The sequence below is a fragment of the Gigantopelta aegis genome, chromosome 4 (genome assembly GCF_016097555.1).
Source record: "Gigantopelta aegis isolate Gae_Host chromosome 4, Gae_host_genome, whole genome shotgun sequence".
NCBI classification, from domain to species: Eukaryota; Metazoa; Mollusca; class Gastropoda; order Neomphalida; family Peltospiridae; genus Gigantopelta; species Gigantopelta aegis.
The window spans coordinates 3,961,946-3,985,092 of record NC_054702.1 but is presented as its reverse complement, the minus strand read 5'-3'; the positions used below and the strand labels follow the sequence as shown (position 1 = coordinate 3,985,092).

The window sequence follows — 23,147 nt, the reverse complement described above, 5'->3', positions numbered from 1 at the left end:
AGACAGCAACGTTTTACTTTTGGTCGATTTGGCATGGACTGGAGTATATTCTAGACATTCATAATTTGTAGTCCTCTTCCAATAATTTCATTATTTTTACAGAATGATATGGAGCACATTCTACAAATTGTGAATTTCTAGTCCTCTATAAATAAGTTTTATTATTTTTACAGGAAAACAAGGAATACCATCAGTGAAATTGTATATTTGTTGTCCACTTCCAATTTTATAGTATTATTTTCACAGGATGATATGGAGTACTTTCTATGAAAGTTGTAAATGTCTGGTCAACTTGCAATAAATGTTTATTTTGATGTTTTCAGGGCGATATGGAGTACTTCCAACGACGGCTATCAAAGTCCAGTCGTCCTATACCACCGATGACCTGAAGAGTGTTGTGACTCACTCCACCGACAGCGAACAAAAGATTGTGTCCCGTGGTGTGAGCACAGACTTCTAGATCACGCTGAAGTGTTAACCACGTGGGTTTGGTGATCACTGAATGAATCTTCATTCACGTGATGCTAACCAGGGATGTTTGGCATAATTCTAGACGGTATATTCGCATGACCATGTGTACGATATGACAAGGACAACATGTGGGCATGATCATGTGACACACAAGACAATCTGCAAACTCAGTGATTTTAACTATGTGTATCAGTACGCGAAAATGTTGGCTTGCGATCTGTGAACTGTTACTGTCTGTAACTAATAGTATGTGTAATATAGGCTTTATCGAGGTCATTGTTGTCCAGCGAAAGACAAGGCTAACAAATAGCAAACGTTAGCTATTACGTATGTATACATGTTCTGTCATACAGATATTGTCTGTTTAATGGCAGGTTGTAATTTATTCTACTTTGATTAGTCGAATCATAATGTGATAATCGTACTCTGGTGTAACTGTCAGTATAATCATCTGTCATTAGTTATTTATTGCTGCTTGATGTTAAACAGTGTGTAGAGGAAAAAGAAACGGTTAAATTTGTGTTAACATTATCAACATATTACCGTTAGCTTTCATAATAGAATGATGATATTATTTGGTCATAATAACAAGCAGATTTAATTGTAGGATAATATATTATGATGCTAGACCCGTCAGAACAGTCGATGTGATCATCATTTTTGAAAGTCAGACGCTGTTTGAGAAAAGTAGGTGGCTGTGTCTACCGAGTGCATTGAAGTGTAAAATGTTTTTTGCATGGAAAGTAGACATCTATATTTGCTGAACACACTGAGGTGTATAATTGTAAGCTTGAATAGTAGGCTGCAGTGAAGACAGAAGTAGCCACCGAAAATGGCCGCCTACCACTTACTAATGAACATCAACAGAATCGGATGAACAGTGCAAGGTCAGTAGCAGAAGATAATGAGATGACTTTCCACATTTTGACTTGATCTCTGACAGTAGCGCAGGTCACAAAATCCGGCCAGTCTTTTCTCATTTAGTAACAGACTTGGATCTCTCTTATACAGAAACAAAACGAAGGTCATTTACAAGTAGATGTCTTCAGACTCTTTTTTTTTTTTTTTTTGCTTGCAACTAAAATGACATTTTTACTTGATCTCTGACAGTAGCGCAGGTCACAAAATCCGGCCAGTCTTTTCTCATTTAGTAACAGACTTGGATCTCTCTTATACAGAAACAAAACGAAGGTCATTTACAAGTAGATGTCTTCAGACTCTTTTTTTTTTTTTTTTTTGCTTGCAACTAAAATGACTAAATGTTTCTGTGTGCCTAAATATTACTATCCTTTATTGTGAATACGCATGTCACCACTCTTACCCTTCCTTCCCTACCATCCTTTCCTTCTTCCCCTCTACCCCTGTATTAATCCTCTGATGAACTAGCCATTTGAACTTTGCTGTAGATTACTAAACTTACATGTACTACTCAGCCTAGTAGTAGTACTAGTGTATAAATAAAAAATTTGACCATTTTGGTTCCCAACATATAGAAAATTATTGTCAGTAATTATTATAATCTGTGGACACTGGGAAATGTTTCTGTAGGAATTTTTTGTTTTGTTAATGCCTGGAAGCCATGCCTGAAGTAACTGATAAGGTATTCAGACAAAACTCTGGGTGACTATCGCATGGTTTGAAATAATGCAACTGAATGTTTTGAATGTTTATTGTGTCCATTGCACACTTCCTTTTCCTTGTTTTTGTTGCCAAGTTACAATTTATTGAAATCAAATTTTGTCTTCAAATATGCATTTTAATACATCTGGGACACAAGAATTGTGATGTTATGACCAACCGTTTAATACCTCATACCAGGCTTTTGATGACCTTCAGAATGCTCTGTAGGTTTTTATCATTGTTCCACTCACTGTACATTTCATCTACAGACAATTCGTCCATATACAGTTTGTCTATCCACATCGTATATTTTGTCCACTTAATTACTGTAGATATTTTTCCCAAGGATATAAACATTTGTTTTAACATTAAAGCTGTTGATATGTGGAATACCACATTAAACCAAATAAAACTACTATTAAAAATGGTCATGTGTCCATTATTGTATATTTCGTTTACTTGGGCTCACACATTAGTTTCATAGATATAATCTAACTGAATTGTCCAAAGGTGATTTTTAGGATTGGACAAATATTTGGTGGATGAAATGTACAGTGGATGAATCATTCTTAGCACAGGCATGACTGTTGGGCATTAACAAAAAATACCTGCATAAGACATTTACAAGATTATTTCAAGTAGAATTTTATGTTACACTGAAGTTAAAACAATGTCTGAGGTAAATGTTTTCTATTTGACATTCCAGCTGTTGTTAATGTGAATTTTTGTGGACTGTCTGATAGCTAGTTTCCAGATTTATAATTTTTACCGTTATCATCAGTCTAAAGTGGACTTTCCACTAAGATCATCATCTGTTTAATGCATGCTCATCTCATGTTAATGATATAGTCAGTAGATAAATGCTTTTGTCACAGCTTTCAAGTTTTGTGAAGTGAGTAATTTCCATAATGTTAGGGGCAAAATCTTCAAACATGGTAGGCTATTACTCCTGGAGTCCATACCATAATTAGGTAACAGTAACCTATATTTTCACGATCCACTCAACATTCTACCTGTATACAGCAACAGCATCAAACCTATGGATATTTCATTTAATAAAAGTTATTTTCATAAACTATTTTATCCGTTCACCAGTGTTCAGGCAAAAACGTGCGTGTATCATGTGCTTGGATGCTGGTTGTTCTAGAACTTTACAGTTTTCACAGCTGGGTCATTTAATATCTATTCACACACACCCTCCAAATACAAAACATCTGACATTATGTTCAGTTATTGCTTGTATTGCAACCATATGCAGACTCCCACTCAAAAGTAATGTCTGCTGTTTACCAAACAGCAACATTTACACCATAAAAGCTACATTGGTTGATTCATGGAATGATAATCTTTCTATCAATGCCGCTTAATGTCTCCCATGGAACAATGTTTAAGGCACATTTACAGAAAACTTGTGGAACTTTGTTTCATTAAGCATGTTACTAAGCTCTGCCACACTTGTCACTAGTTCATATTGTGGTCACTAGTTTGTAGCCGATGATTAATTAATGTGCTCTAGTGGTGGTGTTAAACAAAACAAACTGTTTTCATGATATTAATGTAAAATGGTGACCCTTTAATTTAAATGCAGCATACATTGTATTCATTACAGTGGATATCTGCTTTGAAATTTAACACCCTTGGTATATCATTATCAGTGTTTTTCGGTACTGTAAGTATTGTATATCAAGAATAAAAATGTATTATATACGAGCCTCTGGTGAGCATAATACATTATTTTTATTCCTGATGTATCATGTACATTTGTGTTCCTTATTCCAAGCAATCCTATGTTATCTAATTCCAGAAATTGTTTTCCTTTCATCAAACACTTTATTCAGAACTCATATGTTACTAGTTGAAGGCTTGTCATGTTGGCTGCAAATCTGAGCTCTGTCATAAGGGAGGTAACTGATTATGGTTGATTTGATGTGGACTGACCCTGCTGTAGTAACATGTCTTTGTATATCATAGAATATCTATTTATAAAGTATTGCTATTACAAATTAATGTGAAGTGAAAACATGCTGCTGGTTATGTCTCTAACATAAAGACTGGCCCTATAGCATCATTGTTTATGAACTTCATTTACTTTTTCCGTTTGATTTGTGACACTCCACAGAATACACAGTGAAACCCAACCTTCAAAGACAGCTATCGTCTAACCTGAATACTAACCTGAGTAATGCTATGTTTGATGACATCCACATATAGTTCAAGTACAGCTTTTCTGGACACAAACTGAACTAACCGGAGCCTTATCCAGAATATATGTCAGTATTGTCATTTAATTAATGTTTATCTTGTATATGGAAAATGGGGCCACTTTAATCTATTTTAGACATATATATTTGAAATTGCATTTTAGTAATGTTATTTATCATTTAACATGTTTATAGTACTCAAGTAAAAGAAATGCTGTATTGAATCAAGTCCTCAGGGACCTATATTTTAAATGTCTTTGTAAGTTGGACATTCAGCAATAGTTCTGTGTTTAATTTATTAATGTTGAGGAATTTTCTCACGTCTGACTAAATGTAATAATCTGTATAGTTTGACATTCTGCTGTATGATTATCAGGTTATATTTAAATTTGGATAGACCATCGATAGGAGTTTTCAGTTTGCATTTGTGCTAGTCTTGGTTGAATAGCCACAAACAATATTGATGCTTTGTCACCATAATGGGGGAGAAGGGGAGGGATGATTTTCGTGAGAGTGATTCTTGTGAATTAAAATTTATATACAACACCTATATGTATCTACTTGCTGATGCCAGTCATAGGCAAGGAATTCTCTCGCAGACATTGAAATACACACTTGAGTGTACAAATAACCACATGTGCCATATTCTTGTACCAAATGTATCAGAGTGTAGTTGTGTCGATGCTTTAAGGAGTAGTCTTAGGCAGCGATCGTCTATCTCACCATAAGGCTGAGGTATTGTGTTAAATGTGATCTCGGCTCAGCTATAATCAAATTCTTGTTTCATCCTTTAATAGATTATGACAAACATGTCAAGCGCTTGAATATAATTATATATATTCTCTCCACATTGAAATTTATAAGTGTTGTAAAATTATACTTTCTTTCTTTTATGGGGAACATTATTGAAAATGTTTTTAGGAGATAAAGCATACAATCTGATTTGTTGTCAGTATCTTACAATCAGGGGCTAACTGCATTTTGTGAAGGGGAGGGGATATGATATGTCTGAAAATTTCATTAAAATATGAACAAAGGACTGTTGGTAGGATGTAGTTTTCATTCAATGGAGTCTTCTAAATCCTCCTCTCACTATTGAAATACTTTAATGATATCTTGCAATATAATTTTTGTGTGTATTTGACAAAACACTAGTAATAATCATGACCAAATATGAACAATGCTGTTGTCAAAGTAGCATCAGACTACTACATACAGACTGTTGGGTTTCACACCAGAATGAAAAGCAACAACATCTTGGGTGTGTTACAGGCATTAGTAATGTTCATTTATCAAGTACTGCTTTAATGAGCTTTATTCGTGTAATAGTTTAATAAATACTTGTATCTTATATCATATTCATATTAATATTTAATAAACATCTGTATGTTATATGTAATATTTAACAACTACATGTGTTATATTTGTTCATGCACCTGTGCTGTCTTAAATAAGTACTTCGTTTCGTAAGTATGCTATCTTCATGGTGCTTATCTCTGTTGTTTTGTCAACTAGCTACATAATATAGAACATTTATTTGTACAGGACAAAGATTTTTTGTGGGGTTTTAGATTATATATTGTGATTCCTTATGATCATGTATGATTTATTTGTCAGCGTTAATCGTATCTGACTAGCTAACATCACATTTAGGATGAAAGGAATAGGATATTGAAGAAGATGGCACTGAAATTGTTTTTAATATCGGACATCATCATTGGTGGTGTTGAGAATATTTTGTGAAAATAAATTATTGGCGTTTTAATAAATAAATATAAATGGTTAACACTAAATCAGATGGAATTGTTAGTTGTGGTTTTGTGTTGTACGATGTGTACTACAAAAATCTATCATGTTTGGCTGTAAGCTTTGCTTCTTGCACATTTTACAGTAATGGTTTGATAACTGCCAGTTAACGGTTACACCAGTATTTTCTTTTGTTCTTCACACTATTACTTTTGCTCCAGTGTATGTAATAATGTGATATTTTATGATTAAGAACATTTTAATTTTTTAATGTTTCTGTTTTTAGAAAGAAGCTGGATTCAAAACGTGGACGATTTAGTTGACTGTATGGGTGTATTAAATACATTGTATTTTTACAGCTTTTGTGAATAAAATTCTTGATTTCATTTTATGACATGTGTTGGTATTATTAATGCCATTTGATTCAAGCCTAGTAAAGCGTGTATTGTAAAAGGTGAAAATGATGAATTTAGAGATCTATGAAATTTTACGTTAGTGTCACTCAAAACTTGTTCATGTCCATGACTGATGAAAAGCTCAAAATGGCCCTTCTACTTTACACGATCGGTAGTTTTCTCCATCTCATATACAGTATCATCTCTGGATGTGGTTTTCAAATCATAACTTTGTAGAGATTTGTAACGTGACAAAACTGTAATTTGTTGTCGCGGCCATATCTCTGCACAATGCAGAATGGAATGGGCATTTGGCAAAATAGTAATTGATTCCACGAATCTAGTGCCTTGTCTATGGGAGGACATCCACACCCAAGGCATTTACCATTGACCCCCAATAGCCGATGTATTTTTCGTGCTGGGGTGTCTTTTAAACATTCACTCATTCATTTCACGCCCAAGATCTTTTACTGGAGGTTTCATCCGTCTTGTACTGCCACTCCTAGACAAGGCAGGGACAAAATTGTAAATTAAAGTTTCGTCTTGTGTGACGATGAGAACCTCCATAGTTACCAGAAACAAGAGCACTACTACGACTATATCCCACTGCCATAAGTGATGACAATACTGTCCATCTTCAATTAAAAAGTTTGCTATTATATATTGCATTTTATAATGAAGCTTTCATAAATTTTTGTATGATCGGAACAATAAAGCAGTTTTGTTCAAAACCGTTTCTCAGCACAAGAGAGTCAAAAGGAAGTTTTAACAAAGTACATGTAACTCTAAATTCCTATCGGTTGTTGTGTCTTTCGAGGACTACCACTGTTCTGTTCCACACATAAACAAGACCAATAATGACAAGTAAACTAATAATAAAAAAGAGATCTATATATTTTTTACGAAACAAAACTAGTAGATATACAATAAAGTTTTAGTATTTATAGATGTGCGTTCACTTTTATAATGTGCTACATGATTCAGTATCAAACAGCAAAACCTTTATTTTATATAAACTTGTGATGTGGTTTAAAGCAAAAAAATTAGGATAAAGGTATATTGTTTTACATCAAAGAGAAACTTCCATTAAAAACAAAAATTGTAGAAATTGTTTTTGTCAGTGGTTTAGCATGGAGTCTGTCAGATGAGATGAACAGAATGAATCCACCATTCACTCTGAGATGACAACAGCCTATCACTAGACGGAGCGACCAGTCTTACCTATAACAAATCACCGGGTTTCTTACAATGATACTTTCAATTCTAACGTCCCCGCTCAGTTATATTGTACTGTGATGTAAGATGGTGAGAGGTAATTTACGTTAAGACGGGTAAATGCTCGTAGTCGTTGTAGCTATCTTGTGATGCAGTACGCTCTTCAATTTCCCGACGTGAATTATTATCACTGCTTTCTGATGCAGTTTCTGGTTCTGCAGACTCCCGACGTGAATTACTATCACTGCTTTCTCGTTCTACAGCTTCCCGACGTGAATTATCACTGCTTTCTCGTTCTACAGCTTCCCGACGTGAATTATTATCAATGCTTTCTCGTTCTACAGCTTCCTCTGATTCAATTTCTATTTGGTCTTCACTGTCTGGACGTGAATCATGAGTTTCTTCTGGTGCAGTTTCGGTTTGTTCTTCAGCAGCTGGACTTGCAGTAGGTTCTGGTGTACTCTCTGTTTGTTCTTCAACTTCCTGTACATCGGTGTCGGCTTCTATCTCCACTTCCTCTTCGTCCTCGTCCTGCTCGGTCCTGTCCGACCAGGGTTGTTGTGCACACAGTACTCTGTCGTAGTTAACATAGTGATTGTGAAATTGTCCTTCTGCCAGACATGAGGCGAAGCGCACGTCACACTCACACGTTGTCCTCGCACACGGACTGCTCTCCATGGAATCTGAAACAGACGTTGATATAATTTTAGTTTTCTTGTCCTGAGTATATGCTCTAGTGGTGTCATTAAACAAAACAAACTTAAAATATGTCCTGAATATCAAGGGAATTACTTCTGGCACTGGTGAACAACAAAACCATTAACATATTCAAGGTCGTATTTGTTACATAGATTTATCTTTCCTTACTGTAAATGGAATGACTGGCATTGATTTGTTAGGTTTTTTTTTTTTTTTACCAACAGGTGCGTGTGCAGGAATGTCATACTCCACCGAAAAATACATTCTGAAAAAGAACATTCGCTTTCCAGGTAGAATCCCCACCCCGTGAATACGCGCCTGTAACAGATTTTGATGGCCTTATTTATGTTTTTCGTACTAGTTAATAACATTTAGATCCGTATATCGTTTTACTACTAGTAAGTTTTAGATGTAGTTTTCTTTTTGTCTTTTCCATGGTGCAATGTGACGATAATTTTCCTTTAATGGTAATTAATGGTGTTTGAAAGTTGAACGCTGAAATAGGTTCTTTTCATAGTGCGCATTACTTTATACAAGATATCAAACGGGAAGGTCTGTATTGGTGTGTCTGCAGCGTGCGTGTTCTTACCTGTACACTCGCACCTGCCTTGATGACAGTGTATATTGTAGCCCACCAACTGTGGATACATCCAGAAGCAGTCAACCAGACCGTAACAGTAATCGTGTCGCCAGCAGCACCTACATCACCTACGTAATAGCATTATGTTTCATACACGTAATAGCATTATGTTTCATACACGTAATAGCATTATGTTTCATACATATAGCATTAACATACATAATATCATTATGTTTCACACACATAATTAGTTTCACACATCATTATGGTTGATACATAATAGCATATGTTTTCATTATAGCATGATGCTTCATACACGTAATAGCACCATACTTGTGATTACGATTATAGATAGCTCTAACACGCATGTGATGCGATGTAGCACATATGTAACATATTTTTGAAACATGGAAATGGGATCACATCTCATACATGTCATATGATCATATCTGATATATGTAATAATGTATCAAATCAGTTCTAAAAATAAAGCCGTATTCGACTAATAAAACTTTTAAGAATGAAAATAGCATATTAAATATATTTTCGTGTTTTGAAAATTAATGTATCTGTGTTCAGTTCTAAGATCACTACCCATCTGACACCATCAGACAACCAAAGACACCAAGTGAAAACTGGTTTTATTTCTAACTACAGCAATATATAAAACAAGCAAAGAAAACAGTATGCAAATTAATGTGTGCTGACAAGGTTAGCCCTTCCTCCCTGGTGCCAACAATTAAACATAAACACTCTTATCTCAGCACTGAGAGAGACACGGGCTTGTTAATTACACACATCCGGACCAGTATCTCCCCTCCCAAGTAGAAACTATTTTATATGCCTTAATTTACCCCCTTGAAGTTGAACTACGAATTTAAAGTTAACCCTACATATTCTAACAATGATTAACCCCATATATCCTAACACCTCCACCAATAAAACGTAAACTCCTCTTCAGAAGTTAACGCCAATAAAATGTACCTTTATTTTTAAGTAAATTGGTACTCACCCTATAATCATTTTATAGAATTACACTTACTTATCCATTGTGTAATACATATCCAATTGAAAATATTGTTTATCACTGTTCATTATTTTCCTGTTCACATGCTAGACTGTCAAACATTTCAAATACTGGATAGTCAAGATTTTTCACATGCTAGACTGTCAAACATTTCACATACTGGATAGTTAACACTTTTCACATGCGGGATAGTCAACACTTTTCACAAATAGTAGATTCTTGATAGACTGTATGCATTTCCAACATCAGTTCCTTTCTTGTATTCTATGATGAACTCGTATGCTTGCAGGATCAGTGACCATCTTAACAAGCGCTGATTCTTCGCCTTCAAGTTGTTTAACCACACAAGTGGATTGTAGTCAGTTTGGATGGTAAATGGTGTTCCCGCCAAGTAGTATGATAGGGATTCTACTCCCCATACAATTGCCAAACACTCCTTCTCAATTGTGGCGTAGTTTCGCTCTCGTGGCAATAACTTCCTGGACATAAATGCCACTGGGTGTTCGTCACCTGCTTGGATTTGACACAATACAACTCCAAGAGCATGGTCACTTGCATCAGTCTGCAACACAAATTTCTTACTGAAGTCTGGATTGATCAACACAGGTGCATTGGTCAATGCGTCTTTCAGTGCTCTGAAATCTTGTACACTTTTATTAGTCCAATGAACTTTGTTTGGGCAATTCTTTCTCAACAAATCAGTCAAACTAGCGGAAATTTCGGCGAAGTTTTTGATGAATTTTCGGTAGTAGGATGTCATTCCCAAAAACCTTCTGATATCTTTCTTTGTGATGGGCAGTGGATATTCTTTCATGACACTAACCTTGTCAGGATTTGGCTTTGCCCGACCTTGTCCAACAATATGTCCAAGTACCTTAGTTTCGGATGCTCCCAGCTCACATTTTGATGGTCTATCTGTCAGCTTAACTTTCCAAAGGTTATGGAAAACCTCCCGAAGGCTTTCCGGATGGTCATTCCACTCCATACTGTGGATTATGACATCATCGAAATACGTTTCGACATCTCTCACCGATCAATGCCAATTTCATCAATCGAGCAAAACATGCTGGTGCTGTTTTCATTCCAAAAGGCATAACAGTAAACTCGTAGAGCCCAAATGGTGTAGTAAATGCACTCTTCTCCCATGCTGATTTGGAGAGAGGTATTTGATAGTACCCCTTGGTTAGATCAAGTCAGCTGATGAATTTGGATCTCCCCACAGCTTCGATTTTTTCATCAATCCTTGGTATGGGGTAACTGTCAAATACTGTAATGTCATTTAGCTTCTTGTAATTGATACAAATTCTTAGTGTCTTGTCAGGCTTTCGCATGAGAACGACTGGAAAAGAATATGGACTTCTTGACACTTTGATCAGCCCTTGCTTTAGTAGATCGTCAATGGCATTCTTGACTTCACCCAACTTAGAATGGGGAATTCTGTAAGGCGATTGACAGATAGTGGTATCAGATGTCAACTTGATATCATGTTCTATCAAGTCTGTACAGCCAGGCTTTGAAGTCAGTACATCTGAGAATTCTTCACAGATTGCTCGCAGTTGTTCTTTTTGTTCTTGTGGCTGCACCGGATTGATTCTGACATCTCGATAAGACTCGGTGTCATCAGGAAAGATAAATCCACTCGATTCCTTTTTTTTCAGTATCATTATGTGCACCAACATACATGACAGTTCTGGGATGATATTTTCTCAACAAATTGATGTGATATACAACACACATTCGACGACCGCTAACTTGAACTGAATAGTTGACATCAGCCACTTGCTTCACCACTCTGAATGGACCCTGCCATTGTGCAAGCATCTTTTTTGAACTGGACGGCAACAAAACCAGCACCTGGTCACCAGGTCAAAACTTCCATTCCTTGGCCTGGGTTTTTTCTGTCATACCATGCCTTGGTATACTCATGTCGTCTTTTCAAGTTTTTCTCAACCACACTGGTAACTAGGGCCAGGCGTTCCCTGACCTTAGTAATGTGATCCAACAATGTCTGACCATTTTCAGATTGTCCCGTCATGGCTTCATATACAAGATCCAGAGGTCCATGAACAGGCCATCCATACAAAAGCTCAAATGGTGCAAACCCGGTCTCCTGATGTGGTACCTCTCTGTACGCAAATAATGTATATGGCAACAGAACATCCCAGTCATCACTACCACTCATGGATAACTTTTTCAGCATTGCTTTTAAAGTTCCATTAAAACGTTCAACAACACCATTCGCCCTGGGATTATACGGCGACGTTGTCACTCCCTTGACTCCAAGAATCTCTTACAACTGCTTCATCAATGTACTTGTGAAGTTCGAGCCTTGGTCCGTCAAGATTACCTCAGGTACACCTGTCCTGCTAAACATTTCAATCAGTTTATCAGCAATCACCTCTGCTTCAATTGGCTTCAGAGCAGTGGACCGACAATATCCATGGATATTTTTCTGAAAGGTTCAGTGACTTTTAGTACTGTCCGCATTGGTGCGATTTCGCCTGGTTTCTTTTTGGCAAACTTCTGGCAGACGTCGCACGTTTGTCAGTATTCAGCAACTTCTTTGAGTACTCCAGGCCAATAGAACCTTGCCATGATTTTCTGGGTGTTTTTTTTTCAACACTAAGATGTCCAGCTAGTGGTCTATCATGAGCCAGTTCTAATATCTTCTTTCTCATAGACTGTGGAACAACTAATTGCTTTCCTTCTTTGAAATTATCTTTGGATATCCAGTGACGATAAAGAATTGAGTCTTCCCAGAAGAAAGCACTGGATTCAGATCTTGCTTTTTCTTCTGTGTTCAGAGTAGTTTTTCGAAACTTGTTCAATGTTTTATCTTCCCGTTGTTGGGTCGCTAATGTCTCAGCATTTGGCAGGATATTCTCATTTATTTCTGATGTTTCATGCATTTGTTGTTGTACTTGAGGGAATTCAAGTATTTCTTCTGCTTGAGCTTGGGCTCTTGTCGCTGCATTAACTTTGGCTTTTCTGTCAACGATATCAATTCCAAGTAAAGCATCTTCAACCAAACCCGACACAACACCAACCTATACATGTCCAGAGTAAAATGGAGTGTCTATCTCCACAACAGCAAGTTTGGCATTGAATGGTTGCCCTACTGCTGTATACAGCACTGTGCTCTGTCCCTCTAGAATGCAGCTTGGGGGAACAAACTTTGCCTTTATTAAAGTTAGTTCACATCCTGTGTCCTTAACAAATGAAATGTATTTTTTCCATTCACCTTTCCAGTTAGGTAGATTAGCTTATTTGTCTAGTGGTTTTAGATAAAGAAAGTCGCTTGATTTCGGCTGTCACCGTGTCGTTTTCTACAGTGGCGTGCCAGATAACCCTGTTTGTGACATATAAAACACTTGATCAAGCAAACCAAAGTAGTCCGCCGGTCGCCATCTAAACCTGGTAACCAACGCCCTCTTCAGACCCTTAAAGTCCTGGCTTGATTCGATTGCTACTTCTCGTGCAACACCGGGTAATAAGGTTCTTAGTTGCAGCACTTTAACCTTAACATCCCACTCAGCCTGTTGGGCCACAGCCTCAAACTCGGATAGATACGTTAAAATATCTTCTTTTTCCACATCAAACGGTTGCATTTTCACTTTCATGGACAAATTCGAACATTTTAACTCCTGTGTATCTTTTGATTTCTTTAATTCCAGTTCCAACGTTTTAATTTGTTTAGCATTGTCTAATTCAAGTTCTTTTATCCTAAAATTCATTTCTTCCTTCTCTCTTTCTCTTTCCATTCTTAACTTCTCCATTTCCAGTTGATAGTTCATTCGAGCCATTTCTACTTCTTTGTCATGTACTTTCTGTAATTGTTTCTTTGTTAGTTTTTGTTTGTCCATTTCCAAAAGTTCAACCAATTCTTGATCAGGCTGCATTTCTTCAGCACCAACATCTGACATCTTGCACAACGTAGTTCTTAGAATTTAACGGGTGAGTTTTTACTATACAATCCTCGGACGAGCCCCCAGTTGTTAACTTCTAAGATCACTACCCATCTGACACCATCAGACAACCAAAGAGACCAAGTGAAAACTGATTTTATTTCTAACTACAGCAATATATACTCGCGGAAAGAAGTTCCTGTGCACCAAATGATTGCATATAGAATATAATTTACTTGAAATCTGGTTATAAAAATTTCAGTAACTGAACGTGTAATCACTCCCGTCGATATTCCAGCGGTGTCCTGTCAATTGCACGAACTATTCATACTTTGTGTTCACACGTTGCATTACTAGCATTCTTGGTTACGTGCTCCTGTTTGACGTCATTTTTCTTATCATTGGACTTTAAAACTATTGTATGGATTCTCATTACTCAGAAAAATATTTTTGTTGGTATCTGATCGTCGTCAGTGTGATGCCACGCCTCCCAGAAACTGAACTCGTTCGAACGATGGGTATGATTGAGGATATAACGGCACAAACGCTGTTGCTAGTAATTTTGGTGTTCATTGATGTTCATCAGAACACTATGCAATATCTGCGGAGATGTTCTCGACAGTTTAGGGGTACTAGGGATCTTCCATGTTTAGGGACTCGACACGTGACGCCACGTCAGCAATTCGTCAGTATTAAGCGGGTGCACATATGGAATCATTTGGAAATGATACGTTTAACATCCTAATGCATCTCTAAGTTAAGGCCAATCAGTGTGTGACGGTACATGCTCTTAATTTGTTTTCGCCTGTGCGATTTTAATTGTGTTAGAGGGCCGTGTGCAGTTTCATTGCACGTAGCCCAGGTGGGCAACTTGTTACGTAATACTTCTGCGCGACAGTCCTCGATCGGTACGCCTAATACACACCCATCTAGCTGCGGAGGCCATGTGGCTAGTAGTTACGTAATATCTCCGGTAGTGCTGTTTATGGCCAGGAGAATGCTCGCGGTTGGCGACAGCCAGACTGACGATCAGAGAGAAATATACCGACCCTAGTAGAGGTGAAATATCAGATGATAAGATTCGGTGCCGCCTTGTACCCCCAGGCAATATTCTGATTTATAATAAATAGCTAGTGTTTTAGAGGTATCGGGGAACGCAAAAGGAAGCTTCCCGGGAACGTAGTCCGTTAGGACTTGGTAAATATTATTTCTGCTCTGTGTATAACCTTGATGTGATTGATGTGACTTTAAATATTTTAATACTGTATTATACCAATATTCTTTAGACAGTGTCTTCGGTCATCTGACGAAGTAAATCGTAGTCTTACTGTTCTATATTTTATACGAGTATTTGGTAATATAAAGCTTAGCCAGTCATCCTAGAAGACCTAGGTAAACTGTAGGTTATTGTCTTTATTGTGATAGGTACCAGTATTAATTCTGTGTTACAAGGTTACTGAATGAGTAGTTAGGGTTAATTAAAAATTAACCCGTTAGGAATAGAGCTGTAATTCCTTTATTAATTAAGTTCTCCTGGAAGCGTTTCTAAATTATCACACGTTACTGAACGAGTAGTAAGGGTTAATTAAAAATTAACCAGTTAGGAATGGTGTTGTAATTCCTTTATTAATTAACTTCTCCTGGAAGCGTTTCTCAATTATCACACGTGTGGGTGTTGTGTCACGGTGAAGTGATTCACTTATTGTATAACTAAACACCTAGAGATTAACTAATTAAGTGATCAGTTCTGGGTTGTTATTATTGTTGTTATTAATTAACTACTACGGCTGTACATTTGTCAGCGTAGATTAATACAGATTCCAAAGTGTATTGTGTTTTTGTTGTGTTTTCTAGAGAACTAACGTGCTATAATAATATATACTTTATATAAGATCGTATCTCTGATCATACCTAGACGAGCCATACTAGGGTTTAACCGCCTGTTACAGAGAGATCTAATAGATATACAGTTAGGAGAGATATTTTGATAATCGTGTTTTATTCAGTTACGGGAATTATAGAATCCCCGTGACACAGTGGAAGAACTGAACGCAACCGATTAGGTGATAACAAAGTACGATCATGACCGTACATCAGTACGTTGTTCTGTTACATCAGCACCGACGGCACACCAAACATTGTGTAGACAGTACTTCAGGTTCAGAAGGCAGGAGAGGATCACCGTACTTTTAACAGATAAATAGTACATCTATGTAAATCACAATATTTTTAAATTTTAAAAATATAAGTCCTACTGAAATTTGAATGATTCACAGGAACTTTTTTCCGTGAGTATATAAAACAAGCAAAATAAGAAAACAGTATGCAAATTAATGTGTGCTGACAAGGTTAGCCCTTCCTCCCTGGTGCCAACAATTAAACATAAACACTCTTATCTCAGCACTGAGAGAGACACGGGTTTGTTAATTACACACATCCGGACCAGTATCTCCCCTCCCAAGTAGAAACTATTTTATATGGTTTAATTTACCCCCCCCCCCCCCTCCCCCCTTGAACTTGAATTACGAATTTAAAGTTAACCCCATATATTCTAACAATGATTAACCCCATATATCCTAACAATCTGTACATGCCCTGCATTTCTGGTCGTTCTAATGTTTGAACTTTGTAGTAGCTCAAAAGTGAATTAACTTTTTATATATTTGTTTCTTAGGTACGAGATAAAAATGAAGTTAGTGGGTTAGTAGATCGTAACATTGGGTCAAAACCGTTATCCGCGTTCAAGACCGTATCTATGTACAGTGCAGAGTCGAATGGGCATTCAAAATAGTGGATTCCATGAATCTGTATATATTGCACACACCACTCTGTCGTAGCACCCCTGAAATCGCTTTTTTTTAAATTTAATATACCTGACATTGATATCTGACATTATATTTACTCAACATAGAAATATATGCCCAATATCTCTGCAATCTATTTTGGAACCCCCCTTTTCAAAATCCTATGTACGCCCATGCACTCTCGGAGGATATCCTTTACTGGACAAAATATCATTGAACTGCCACAAAGAGAACTGGCATTCCTAGACCAGGTATCTGTAACTACCAACTCACATTGTTCAGCCTATGGTACTCAAATCTCTACGGAAAGCTATAGATAACCAACACAGAACATAACCTGGCAGGACATGCTACCAGTATTGTCAGTCTGAACGACAAAACCTTTATGCATGGTAAAAATCGTATCTGCACAATGCAGAGTGGAATGGCAAAATCTAGTGCAGCTTTGATGAAATACATGGTCAAAACAGTATCTTTACACAATTCAGTCGAATGGGTATTTAGGAAAATAGTGGTTGATTCCATGAATCTCTATCTAGTGCCTCGTCTATAGGAGAACAGCCACTCCCGAGGAGATCCTTTGCAGGACAATACATCCGTCCTGCAATGGCAACGACTGCCTCTCCCAGACTAGTTACTAAATCAAAACTAACACCGGACAGAGCTGATTGGACTAAATACAGCTGTGAAGACATACACTCCTGACTGGTCTAATGGATGGTAATCGTTTAATGCCTGAAATGCTGGCTGTAGTTACCTCATCTCATCAAGACTAGTCTGATGGCTATTGAATCTGTCTTTAGAAGGAAAAGGCAAATGGATTATTTAACGACGCACTCAACAAATTTTATTTACGGTTATATGGCGTCGGACATATGGTTAAGGACCACATAGATATTGAGGGAGGAAACCGCTGTCGCCACTTCATGGGCTACTCTTTTCGATTAGCAGCAAGGGATCTTTTATGTGCACTATCCCATAGACAAGATAGCACATACCACGGCCTTTGATGTACCAGTCGTGGGGCACTGGCTGGAGCGAGAAACAGCTCAATGGGCCCACTGACAGGGATCGATCCCAAACTGACCGCGCATTAAGCGAGCGCTTTACCACTGGCTACGTCTCGCCCCGTCTATAGAAGGAAAAAAAGGAAGGAAATGTTTTATTTAACGACGCACTCAACACATTTTATTTACGTATGGCGTCGGTCTATAGAAGGAATGCTTATCGTTTCTCCCTCAAATCATATTGCTCTTTTTTTCAAACTGCTGAGTTAGTCTTCTCCAGCTAGGCAAAAGGAGCTATTCTAAAGTTAGACGGTGGTAGTGGTGATAATGGTGAAGGACTGTCCTTGCTCACTCTAGATACGGACGTATACATGCTAACCGCAGAGAAAATACATTTGCTTGTACAATTAACATTTGTTACGAATATGGAGTTTTCTGTGACATGCCTGCATATCGCATCTTGCACTTAACCATAACAACTACCCACCCTAAATTCGGTAAACGGTTAAATGGATGAGAAACACGTAATACACTTACGCGTCGACCGTGTCCAGTGGTTTGCGTCCAGCATTGCCTAGTCCGCAGAAACAGCCGTAGTTGTTGTAGTCGAGACAGCTGCGGTTTGTGTAGAGACTAATCAAGCCACACATCTGTATGATGGTTCTCTTACTGCGATGTTTGTCAACCGGCCAGGTGTCTACCATCAACACTGTAATAACACATTACTATATAGATACACAGGCAGACAGACAAGACATCTAAGCCGACTACTCACTAATAACAATCATAGTACAGAGAGGAATGACAATGTTTACCTAAAATAATTTGATGGTGTGATATAGATTTCACGGGTTACCATAGGAGAGAAAAAGTGGCCAGTGAGAAAAAGAAATATGACAGACAGAGAAAGAGAGATATGGAAAGAGGGGAAATCATTTTCTGGAGAGTGGAACACTTGGCTGTTGGGACAGAATTTTAAAAAGCCCCAATAAAAATTATACCCAACCGTATGTTTGTTTATTACACATCCCTGAAATGAAAACGTATTACAGTTGTGACCTATTACTGTATACATATGAATATAGATGAAAAAATATCGTATTGGCATTGTGATAATTGAAAACAGACTATTCTACCAAAGTAAAGTTTGTATTATTTAACGACGCCTCTAGAGCACATTGATTTTCATCTTATCATCGGCTATTGGACGTCAAACATATGGTGACTATTCTACCAGTATAGTAGTCAGGATTTTATACTAGGGTGGAAGCAACCACATTGTCTATAAGCAATGTTATTGAGGAGCAGAACAATATTAAAGATTGTGCGAAAAGAACCAAGGGAACAGGTTTGCCAAGGTTTAATCATGCATTCTGTATCAATCAATTGATATACTGTTTCAACTTGAAAGTATTTTAATGCAAATTAAAAAAAATTGTTTTCTATAAAAGGCAACCCTTTTTAAGGTTTATTATGCCTATTAGTAGTATATAATAATACTAGTTTGTGATCACAATGCTAACACAGTTTTAAAGTTTTCATTTTAGGGATATTAATTATGTGTAATAAGCAAACACATGGTATGATATAGTTTTGATAGTACTCAATATTCTATATTTGTTTCAGTAATAAAACCCGTGTACCTGTGAAAAGTGTGAGAAACGCTGTGACCACAATACCCCGACGAATGTGCCCTAGATCCATCGTAGTTGTCGGTCTGGAAGTACAAAAAAAAGAAGCAAATTGATGTACTCATCTCTTACTAACTCGACATATTATCAAAGCTATGCAGAAAAAATGCACTGAAAATTTCATTTTCGCTTCGTAACAAAAAAACTAATTTGCCGATTGTAACATATAATAAGTGGGATTTGTAAACGGTGCAATATTTAATTGTGTTACAACACAATTGAGCAGTGCAAACTGTGTAACACATTGCCTTAGCTCTAAATGAACTGTAGTAATAAGCGTCATAAGAAAGAATACTTATGATTATGTTTATAGAGCGATATTATTTGAACTAATTAATGGAGTAAATTAGAAGTACAATTATGATTGACAAAACCATGCAGTAGCATTTTAAAAATTGTATCTCTGTCGAAGGGGTATTTAACAATATCATGACCTCTCCCATAAGTCATTGTCTAGAGGCATTCTTCCTACTTTCTCTATAGAAGGACTGTGCCGTTCCCACGAACAGTACATCTTTCCTACTTTCTCTATAGAAGGACTGTGCCGTTCCCACGAACAGTACATCCTTCCTACTTTCTCTATAGGAGGACTGCCGTTCCCACGAACAGTACATCCTTCCTACTTTCTCTATAGAAGGACTGCCGTTCCCACGAACAGTACATCCTTCCTACTTTCTCTATAGGAGGACTGCCGTTCCCACGAACAGTACATCCGTCCTACTTCGTGAGAGGACTGCTACTTCCCTAAATAAATTCTTCCTTTACGTAAGAGGACTGCCATCCATATGGACCGCATTTCCATACTTTCTCTGTAGGACTGCCACTTCCATGAACAATACATCCTTCCTGTTTCGTAAGAGGGCCGCACTGTCAAAGCTTTTCGACAAGTCTAAGCCTGCACTAGACAGAGCTCAGTGGAAAGTTAAACAACTGTGCTGGCATGCACTCATGAACCACTGTTCAAACAGTGATGAAATGAGGTGATCACAAATCTTTTTAGCATATCCTGCCCCACTGGCTGCACCTGTCGTGATCACAGCTAGTATTTGTCAAGTCCGTTGTTTTTATTTACACCATGGAAATTATGTACGTGATTTTCACCAAAACGATTTTAAAAAATATATGTACTTGGCACACCACGGCCAACATAGCACACCTTGGCTAAAATAGCACACCGTAAATAGATAACAATGTTTGATTTGTATGTTGTGGTGGGGGATAGTAATGTCATCGTACACTATTTACCAAGCAAACTGTAATCCACCTAATAATCGGTGTACTGTGTTGGCCATAAATCACGGGATGTTTTTCGAATTACCCTTATTTTGTACTTTCAATTTAATCTTTAGTCCAGTTAATATCACTTGATTTTACAAACATCCACTGACTACATACATCCATAGATTCTTGATAATCCTTTACTTTCGGCAAAACTAACAAAACTACGAGTTTCATTTTACCACGCACGTTTTAAACACTGTATGAACCCTAATTAGGTTACATAAATATACGTTTTCTACATTTGATTCAAGTGATTTTTTTTTAGATTAATTACCTTTTTATTTATACTTTAATTCATATTTTCGTTTGATGGGGTTGTTACGTCTGCGAAATGTCGGTTAACGATGTTATGCTGTTTATCTTTTTTGCACTAAGAGAACACTGGATAAGGAAATAACACATTTTATTACGATTCGCTATATCTAACAACAAAGCGAAGACATTAGTGTATAGTTTAGTACTTCTAGGAACCATACCACACTGTGTATTATAGTACACCGTTTTAACCTACATAAATATAAGTGTAAGTTATACACAGAAAACTGCTCATGTGGTGATTTAATCGAGGAAGATTGAATTTCAAGGCGAAATGTTGTACTTTGCCCTGCGCCGTCTTCCTTATCGATAATTAGTAATATTACATCGCTCTAGGGAGGACGGAGTATACACCACAACACACAAATAAACTTCCCCGCCCAGTGGAAGAGAGAGAAAAAAAGAGTCAAACGTTTATCCAGCGAACTAAATATTTTCATACCTTTGATCTCAGTGCACGGTTAGTACATAAATGCCACTAAGAGTTTAAACAGTTAAAGTTAGTTTGTTTTTGTTTAACAAGTTACTTTTGGCAAATTATGTCTATTTGTGACTCGTAGTCACTCCTAGTAACACTATGCTTTTTAAAATCAATGTGTAATGTAAGTATATTTCTCTAAGCGTCCGTCCGTCCGTTCATCTTATCAGTTTTGCTGCCTGTCATATCCACAACGCAGTGATGACTATGTTTTCTAAAACACTTGTATACATGTCACCATGGCTTTCAAGACAATGACTTTAGTAAGTTTACTTTAGTCATCGAAAGAAAAACAAAAACTCGAAAACCATCCTACCTAATTTTTTGTCTCATTTTAAAACTAGTTTTGATCGTAAGCTCCATGTTTTGCTGATAATTTATTACAGAGAAGACTTTGTATACAGTCAGCAAATAACTAAAGTTACATATAAGACAAAATTATTGTTATTGAGCAAATTTTAATTTAAATATTTTACATAATAATAAAAATAAATAAATAAATAAAAGTTAAAGTTGGTTTTGTTTAACAACACCACTAAAGCAAAATTAAATTATCGATCACCAGCTATTTGAAAATAAATAAATAAACAAATAATCAAACAAACGAACTAACAAAGGAATGAATGAATGGACCCAAATACTCAACCTCCAAACCCCCCAAAATGAAGAAACTTAACAAGGTGTCATTATATACCAGAACTCTGTTAGTTTTCACTGAACTCTGACAACACAAAGGGAAAGACACAGAGCAATACTCACCGGCTCGCGGCACCAGTCTGCGATGAATGCCAGGAACTGTGTTAACTCGACGACGTTGATCTAATCACTGGGTAATGTGAGCGTCCTGGGGTTCCCGTTAAAACCCTCGTTCTCAGCCAATCACACGGCCAGGAAATCTTTATCAACTATCAATACCAGACTTTTATGATTTCCTCGTCTGGATCAAACGAGCCTGATAGACACTGAAGTAGATTAGGTCTGTGAATGTCCTTTTAATCACAAAACCTATTTACTAGGATTAGGGTCAGTTCAACAAGTATGTAGACACAGTCGTGCATGTTTGATCAAAGTTCAAGTTCAAACACTTGAAATAGTAATGGTGATAATGATGATGGTACCTTCATATAATGTGTGTATAATAATATTACATACTTGTAATGTGTATTATGTGTTTATATACATGGGGTGCGTATATAACGATGTACATGTACACGTAGTATACACACACACACACACACACACACACACACACACACAGACACACACACACAGACAGATATATATATATATATATATATATATATATATATATATATATCTGTGTGTGTGTGTGTGTGTGTGGGGGGGGGGGGTGTGGGTGGGTGTATTGATGTATGAATATCAATAGAGTTAGTTAAAACTACATTCCCTGGAATATTTGTATTATTTCAGCATATAGAACAGAAAATCCAATTACGTTTGGTGCATATATGACGACGCACTCCGCATTGGTTTCACTACGCTGGCTTTTTCAGGTCAAAAACAAAGCCATGATTTTGAAAGTGGAACACTTTTGACGGACTCGTACCGATCTCGGTTTTCATTGGCTTATCACAAGTAAGGAATTTCCCAACAAGAAATCACGTGAAATTTCGCAATTTTTGAACAAATTTAACTGTCTTGATTGAGGGGTCGTCTCATATCTCCAAAACATATTTATATCCATAGAGATA

General features: G+C 37.0%; 2 protein-coding genes across 7 annotated transcripts in view; one reads left to right on the top strand and one right to left on the bottom strand.

Annotated features, from left to right (window-relative positions):
• LOC121372504 (palmitoyltransferase ZDHHC14-like) overlaps positions 1-6,429 on the top strand; it is a 72,503-nt gene extending 66,074 nt beyond the window's left edge. For 4 of the 6 annotated variants that reach the window (XM_041498854.1, XM_041498853.1, XM_041498852.1 and 1 more), the window contains one exon: positions 324-6,429. In XM_041498854.1, coding sequence (XP_041354788.1) covers positions 324-460 — 137 coding nt within the window. In that variant the 3' untranslated portion in view covers positions 461-6,429. The remainder of the gene's footprint in view (positions 1-323) is intronic. The other 2 variants (XM_041498856.1, XM_041498855.1) reach the window with 1 other exon arrangement.
• Positions 6,430-7,069: 640 nt separating this feature from the next.
• Positions 7,070-22,312, bottom strand: LOC121372505 (otoconin-90-like). Its single transcript, XM_041498857.1, has 5 exons — positions 22,195-22,312; positions 19,314-19,387; positions 18,208-18,379; positions 8,937-9,046; positions 7,070-8,331 (listed from the first exon to the last, which is right to left on the bottom strand). Exons 2-5 carry the CDS (start codon positions 19,372-19,374, stop codon positions 7,751-7,753), a joined length of 924 nt encoding a protein of 307 aa, XP_041354791.1. The 5' UTR covers positions 19,375-19,387; positions 22,195-22,312; the 3' UTR covers positions 7,070-7,750.
• Between the last annotated feature and the right edge of the window lie 835 nt (positions 22,313-23,147).